At 35.8% G+C, this 8,217-nt stretch overlaps 1 protein-coding gene across 3 annotated transcripts; it reads left to right on the top strand.

The window, feature by feature from the left end:
- The first annotated feature begins 632 nt into the window (after nucleotides 1–632).
- Nucleotides 633–2,625, top strand: LOC126602287 (elicitor peptide 6). Of its 3 annotated transcripts, none has more exons than XM_050269114.1 (3): nucleotides 633–1,016; nucleotides 1,093–1,204; nucleotides 2,252–2,625. In XM_050269114.1, exons 1-3 carry the CDS (start codon nucleotides 774–776, stop codon nucleotides 2,341–2,343), a joined length of 447 nt encoding a protein of 148 aa, XP_050125071.1. In that variant the 5' UTR covers nucleotides 633–773; the 3' UTR covers nucleotides 2,344–2,625. The 3 variants fall into 3 exon arrangements, with proteins under 3 accessions (XP_050125071.1, XP_050125072.1, XP_050125073.1); XM_050269115.1 differs by having other exon boundaries at nucleotides 1,093–1,198; XM_050269116.1 differs by having other exon boundaries at nucleotides 1,093–2,625.
- Nucleotides 2,626–8,217: the final 5,592 nt, after the last annotated feature.

Raw genomic sequence — 8,217 nt, forward strand, 5'->3', positions numbered from 1 at the left:
GCTCCAAATTCAAATAGCACAAAGCTAAAGAAAAGTCTCAAATGGCACGAAGCTACGTCCAGCTCCAATGGCTCAAAGTCTTTGCCCGCACGAGCTAAAACTACATAAGATATCAAAAGAAGTGACTCAAAGTCCTCGCCTGCAAAAGCCTACACTGCACAAGGCATCAAATGCTCCTTGCCTACACAAGCTGAAACTACACAAGGAATCAAACCCTAACAAATACATAAGGAACTACGAATGAATTGATCCCTCAAAAAGAATATGTAGACAATCTAGGGCTCGACCTAGGTACAGTCGCAAAATCAAATAAACACTCAAATCTCCAAGTTACGATTTATTCATACTGGAATCAAAGGGTTTTTCCTTTTTAACAAAAAATTGTAATTAATAGATGCATAATTTAGAATGGGTCGAACTCAAATTAATAAAACCATCTTCGAAAAAATGAACGACAGTGAAATAGTATCAAATGAATTATTTGTTTACTTATTACGTACAAATTTTGCTCAACAATAATAAATTAAAAAATAAAAAGTCCAAAGTCGCCCAATTGAAAGGAAGACAACCTCTCCGACGGATATTTATAAGTTAAAAGACTGTCAATGTTAGCATTAAAACACAAAGTGGCAGGTGTCTCTTGTGCACTGCATCTCGGAAACCCAAGGCGTCAGCTCAAATAACTGCACCGATCAAAAGCCAAAAGAAGAAGACGACTAAGAGGAGGAGGAGGAGGAGGAAGGAAACATAAGCAACTAATTTATAACACGGAAATGAGCTCGCGAGCCGAGGAGGAGGAGGAGGAGGAGGAGGAGCGTCAGGGAGAACAAGCACGACACCGTTTTTACTACAGCCCCTGCTCTCTGTTTGAGCACGCCATCAAGGCTTTCCTCAAGTGCCTAGGACTGCATGACGATCATCAGGATTACCACTCTGGCAGATCCGCCGTCACTGATGATCAAAACCACCACCACCCTCACCCTCATCCTCACACCGAAAGAGAAATGAAATTCACTGTACACACACTCTCTCCCCAAATCTTCTTAATACTATCTTATTATTATTGTAGTTAATTAAATTAATTTAATGCAGGAAGAGGCGGTTATAGTGATGGCTTCTGCAAGGTCAGCAACAAGAGTACCAACAAGCATAGCAAGAGCACGGCCGAAGAATCATAATAAACCACCTTTAAGCTCCGGTAAAGGTGGTCAGATTAATTAACTGTTATTTTTTCACGATCTACTTAATTAGTAGATAGTTAGTTGTCTTGTCCACCTTAATATTATTATAACATATGCATGCATGGACTAGCTGCTGCTTCTTTCTTTCTTCTTCTTCTTTGATTTCTCTGCGCGCGTTTGTTTAACTTTAATTAATCAACATCTCTTTCCAATTAAATATATCTGCTACAACTCATCATCATGATCAAGGCCTGGATCTGTTAATATTGTCGATCGAAGTTCTCTTGGAATATCATCCAAAAAATCAAGAGATCATAAAATAGCAATACTGGAGATTTAAAGCTCGATGTGCTTTTAAAATAACTGAAAGCACTTTTAGAGAAAATATTTTTGGGTTCCAAAAGCATTTTAAGTGTTTTCTACAAAAAGCATCATTATGTGCTTCTTTCATGAAGCACTTTAAGTGCTTTTCCAAGATTTATTAACATTTTTACTATGAATTGTTTCCAAAAATATTTTCACCAAAAGTGTTTTCAATCATTTTAAAATCACATCCAAACGAGCCCTTATAAGTTGTATTTGGAGAGATTTTTTCAATGTGATCGGTATACGAGGTGGTACATTACATGTCACTATACAAATGGTGGGATATGTGTGTTAAAAAGTTAATAACTTAAAAAATAAAATTTCCCACAATTTATATAAAAACACATGGTGTACCACTTGTGTTCTGATTACAATGAAAAATTTTTCGTTGTATTTGATAAGGCCTAGTTGGATAAATGGTTCTCGTAGCGATAGAATATTTGGAAGATAGATCTTGTGGTAAAAATATTTGGATTTCAACCCTTATGGTGAAGTGCCTTAAGAATTAAGCCCAAAATCAAAATTTCATTAGTTATTCCATTACTGGGGAAGGTGAGGGTGCAGATCCCACTCGTGATGTTCCAGTTCCAAACGAAGCTGACAGTAACTGCTTAGTTGTTGCTGCAACCAGTGAAATCGATGATAAGCTGTCTGACAATAATCCTAAAGTCCCACCGGGATTTTCTTTTTCTGGCATTCACCAGGAAAACAATACTGCTGGGCTACAACTACCTCTACCTCATGTAAAATGAGCCATGGACGAATGGAAGGAAAGTTCAAACAAGTTGCAAGATAGGCTGGTCCTGATGAAAAACAGATTTGCACCTTGCATATCTACAGACATGGAGCACAAGCAGGCATGTAATGGTAGCGAGGAGGACCCCGATGTGCCTCCTGGTTTTGGTTGATGAATTTTCATGCATTTCAGTTTTCACCGTTACTCTGTAACCATCAATTTCAGAGACAATGGAGTCAAGGATCAATCTATGGTAACTGCTTAATGTATGTTATATTGAGTTCCTACAATGGGAAAGTTCCTCTGTAATTCCCTTAATAGAATGCGTTACTGTTAACATTATGTTGCGTGTGGGCGTCTAGATCCTGGGTATTTGGTGTATCTTAGCTTCCTTAGATGTAGACTTGATGACCCGACGTGTGAATAAACAGGAAAATCGAATGTTTAAGAATCCAAGAAAGAAAGAAAAAAAAAGCTTGGTTTGTTAAGTGCGAAGCTATGGCTAAAGGGTTAACCGAAAATTTAGTTTTTGGGCTTCAATCCTAACGGATTTCATCATGAGGGCTTACATCTTAATTATTTTACCACGGGGCTACTTTCCAACTACCATGTTACCATAAGGACCATTTATCCAATTAGGTCTATTTGATAATTAAGAGAAGATTTATAAGGTTTTCTTGATGAATAATTGAAAGGAATACCTTGTTCGAGTCTGCATTGAATTACAACAATTCAAATTATCGTAAAAAAAACCATGCTTGTAATTTGTAAAAGATGATTTTTGAATGAGGTCCTCCAACAGTGTGATCCCTTTGGTGAATAGGAAAGGGGATCCCTGTTATGGAACATAATATATACTGAATGTAACTATATGAAAGTTATTACTAAATAGAGGTGTAGTTATAAAGGATAATTTTTTGACTTGGTTATTCTTAATGAAATTGTGTAGATACAAAAAAGCTCAGGTGGAGTATGTCAATTCTAAAATGTAGACGGAAGAAAAGAGACGCCTAGTCTCTAATAGTTAGTGCATCTATGTATATAGTTCTCTCTTTAATGCAAAAAGTTTCATGTCAAGAAAGTGTAAACATGTTTGAGAAGCTAGAAACACGTTGGCTTCAACAAGAAGGTGTTGATGTGTTCACTAAACACCATGTTGACGAGTTATTACATCTACAAGCTCAAATAAATGGCATCTATGATGAAAAAATCATTGGCCCATACAACTTTAGAGAAAAAAATTATTTTATTTTAAACAACAAAACATTGCATATATGTAGAATTATTGACAAGTATTACTATGTGGAGTGGTGAAAAGTTTCTTAGAATTGTTGACAATTTTTATTCGTAACATTAGAGTGCTATGTGATCAACATGTGGTCACAAAACACTCAATACGAGGACGCTAGTTTTCCCACACCAACAATAGTGAAGTGATCCCCTTAAGAAGATACTCGTATATACATAAATATACACGTACAAAAATGATCTATGAAGTGGACTTGAAGAATTGGCAGTTCGGATCGTGGTATAGACGTGGGCTGCCAAGAGGAAATCAAAAGTAAATTAAAAAAATGAGCATTCCAAGAGCAAAAACAGGGTCATGGTCATGGAAACCAGCAACTGTTGAGTGGATAATATGGGCGGTCGATGCCTTTGATTAGTTTTGTCTTGCTCTCTTGAAAAGTTTGCTAGCCAGAATCAGAATCGAATCGAATCGAATCTCAAGTTACACTTTCTTTCCCAATATCCAAATCACGAGCGTCTGCAGTGAACGATACCGCCTTATTTCTTGAACCAAAAAATCCCTCATTGACGTACGTCCAGGAGAGTGCCATTACTTGTTGTCTGCAGATCATCTAGTGCAATGCAACCTCCACATTAACCAAGATATTCTTAGATATCCTGCATTGTGTACCTCCTTGCGTGTAGCCGGCGACACGAAACAGAGATAAAGGTTACAAGACAAGTTCTTTCTGAGTAGACAACATCCTATTGAAAGGGTGTGGTTTTTCACAGCCTTATTAAAGTTTGCATTGTCACACTCGGCATCAAACCCGGTGAGGGTGAGGGAGACATGGCACAAAACCGAACGCAGTGACGTTCTAGGATTCATATAGCTGATCGTACTTAGTGAGATAAGATTTTGTTATTGCTGTCGTTACTGCTACTACATAAAATCTAACTCATGTGACAGCCCACCACCAAGTATCAATATTCTTTCTCCCTTATAAGTTGAATGCAAGCAAGGCACTAGAGTATTCACATAACCGCAACATACGTTTTTGTTCATGTCTTTTTTGTTTTTTGGTCAAATGGTTCATCTCTTATGATTCCCAGATTATTCATTCTCTTTAGTAATTTGGTATGTTATGTTTATCAAAATCTGACAACCCAACCGATGCACATTATATGCACATCATGTGTGTCATGCACATGATATGTACAATTTCTCCACAATTTTTTAATTAATTATCTTAATACAAGGCTTTTAAATTGGAGTAACTAAAGTTTTGATATTTTGTTATGTTATTTTAACAATAACGGAAAGCATACAGTCGGTGTTTGATCGTGCATTTGTGGAGTGAGTATTGTCAATGGTGTGGTTTTAATAGGTGAACTAATGCATGAGTGAGGGGCAAAATGGATAGGAGTGGGACTATGTGCTGTGAGCCTAGGGACTCTCTTAAACACTTGCCGCCAAAATGACTCCATAAGACATAGTTATAAAACAAGGTAGATATAGGGTTTTGCGATAAGACAAGGCATATATAGGCTCTTAATTATTTGATTTGCACACTTGCATGGTAATGATGACACCTTGGGTGTTGTCCATTACTACCATAAATTGATAGTTTTTTGCAATTATGACTATTTTCTTAGGGTCCTTGATGGTTTTTTTGCAAAAATTAAAAATAGAAAGGTCATATAATTAGGAAGAAGAAGTACATGAGAAAAGTAAAAGAAAAGAAAAGGCTGTATTTGAATTTAAACACTACTATTACAAGAAAATTAAACAAAAATATAAAAAAATTAGTCTACCTATCTGTACCACATAATTTAGCACAAAATATATTTACTTCCTAATGCCATTTGCAAGAATTACAATTACTAAACTTTTCAGGGTCAAAGAAATCTCAATGCGATCGGACTGTGAAAGAACCCTGTAGACTTCCACAATTGCTGCATGTTTTCATGGCAGCATTGTCATCGTAAAATTTTAGAATTTAAGTTACTACTTCCTATCCACACAAAGACCCAACAAACACCGTTGAACCATTTCTCTGCATTCCATTATGCTAAACAGTCCTGATTTGTGACGGTTGAGATAATACAAAAGCTTGAGGAATTATGCTTTGAATCCTCATGTAGCACACCAAGATGATAGTGTAGACGTCAGTATTCTAAAAATCGCTCTAGACAGCACCTAGGCGCTGAGCTGTGTAGGCCCGATGCAATTTGGGGCAAATCGGTTATAGAAATCAGGAGGAAGCTAGGCGGCCATCTAGGAGCTCCCTAGGCAGTCTAGGCACTCTAAGCGGTGCTAGGCGACATGTCTAGGCGGATTGAATCTCGTTTTCCTCCGCTGCTGGTTCTGCAACTTTCGTTTCAAACTCTCTTCTTCAGCTTTGTACACAATTCTTGTCATCGTCTTCTGCATTGCTCTAAATAATGCTATCTGGTTTAAGCAGACTTGCATATGCAACTCAAGCTCTCGCGAAGCCAGACTCAAAGAAGAACGAAATTTATAAAGGAAATAGGAGGAAGACAAAACAGAAAAATAACCAAATAGGAGAGAAGATGTTAGAGATGAGGAAGAGGAAACAGAATAAAAAAAAAAAAACCCAAAATAAAGGGCTTTCCGTTTTCCATAGTGTCAAAAAGGTGTTGTAATGTGCACCAGTTTATATTTACTGCTATTGCCCACAATTAACCTTATTAGATCCAATCCCATCATTAAATATTATAATTGATTTTTTTTAATATTTTTGGCACTATTAAATCTTTGACATGGGATTGAGACCTTGGATTATGTGAGAGAGGTAGAGTAAATCTTTTGATCTGGGTTCCACCGATTGGAGTGATGTGGGAGAGGTGGAGGGCTCGTGGGTTTTTTTCTTTCTTTTTTATTTTATTTTTTATGTTGTATTATTTTTATTAAACACCAAACCATATTGTATACTAAAAATCTTATGTTACAAAATTACATATACATATATATTATTCTTTAAAAAAAAACATATCTTAATATTTAGTTATATATTTATGTTAAATTTACTAAATCCGCCTAGTTCGCATAGGCATCCGCCTAAGTCCCGCCTAACTGCCTAGACGTTAGGCCCCAGTCCGCCGCCCGACTAGCGCCTAGCTTTTTTTAGAACCATGGTAGACGTACGTTACTACTTCATGACCCTTTGAGATTGTCATCTTCAAAGCCTCAATTCTGGCTTCTTCCTTATTATCTTGGAAGAAGTATGTCATCCCTAGCATGTACAGGGCATTGGAATTGCCGCAGTTCGTGCAGCGTTTCAAGAACTTGGAGACATCTTTATTATTGCTCTATGAACTAAGCAGGTTGAAGCCTTCAAATTCCCTAATGTTGATGTGCTCGAATATGTGATCCTCTTTGTCAATTTGATTAACTTCTTACACACCATTTTTGCTGAAAACAGGTCCTTAAAAGATCAGGAAGCAACCTTCGTCAGTTTTTGGACAAGAAGTTCGTCCATAAGAGATGTATAGTTGAAGAGGTAGTTCTGGCTTTCTTCATCTTTTTGAACTTGTGGTTTTGAATAAAACACAAACCCTTAAGAAGACAACTTATATAGATGGTTTATATCTTGGACAAGAAGGGGAAGAGATATGACAGTGAGTGAGAACAATTATACGTTGGAATCGAATGGTTCTAATAAGAAAGGGATTTGGTGAATATATAGAGATGAAATACCCTTTGAATACAGCTGTTTAGTTACAACTTTTCTCGTTGAATACAATTGTTCAATTATATCCAACATTCATATCCTTTAGAATGAATGAATTAATTAATTAAATAGTTATATTATTTCTTTATTAATTAATTAATCTATTTCACTACAATCATATGTATATTACTGCGCCAATGTTATGGTGTACTTTCACACATGATTACACATATTGTAAAAATCATGTTATCATAATCATATTCCAACACAAATACATGAATTATAAGGTCACTAATTCTAGAATAATGGCCAATTGTTAGTTATATATACAAATCCATGTACAAATACATGATATGTACACACTATATGCACATGGTATGTAAAAAACTCTTTGGCCAAGGAGCTGTTTATGGGATTTCTAAGACGCATTAGCATGGTAAATTTTAATCAAACATGAGAGATGGAGTTTTAAAGTATATTTGAAAAACTAGTATTGAGTTGATTATATCATAAGAACAAAACTTGTTTGCGAGTTTTAATAAAAAAAAAACTACCTCATTAAATTCGAATAAAAATAAGGTCATGATTCAAACTATATTACTATGACATTTTATTTTAACGTAATTAGATCTTCCTCTAAATTGTATAGAACCAAAAAGTAATGGAATTTTATATGGTAAAACAAAAGGCTGGGTTTAGTGAAAAACAAAACAAAAAAAGATGCAAAAACCATCAAGTTTCAAACTCATGTCTTGTTGAAACTATCAAACTATACTCATCAACTGACCTGATGTTGAATATTGTTTAAACTTGCACACAATTGATATGTAGTACAAAAATTCTAAGATAGGTCTGGACCAACCTTGGCATCCATGTGGCTTCACCACTGATTAATTTCTCTAACCTATATTATATGTTGGAAATGAAGTACCAGGAGTTGATAAGCTATATGTTGAAAATGAAATAGGGGGTGTGAGATTTGACAACATACAAACCTATATGTTGGAAATGA

The sequence above is a fragment of the Malus sylvestris genome, chromosome 15 (assembly GCF_916048215.2).
Source record: "Malus sylvestris chromosome 15, drMalSylv7.2, whole genome shotgun sequence".
NCBI lineage: Eukaryota > Viridiplantae > Streptophyta > Magnoliopsida > Rosales > Rosaceae > Malus > Malus sylvestris.

Excerpts from the sequence above, each read along its gene's own strand:
- LOC126602287 (XM_050269114.1), top strand. The coding sequence starts at position 774 with ATGAGCTCGCGAGCCGAGGAGGAGGAGGAGGAGGAGGAGGAGCGTCAG. Across the intron at positions 1,017-1,092 it reads AAAGAGAAATGAAATTCACT|GAAGAGGCGGTTATAGTGAT; the intron begins GTACACACACTC and ends AATTTAATGCAG. Across the intron at positions 1,205-2,251 it reads ACCTTTAAGCTCCGGTAAAG|GAAAACAATACTGCTGGGCT; the intron begins GTGGTCAGATTA and ends GGCATTCACCAG.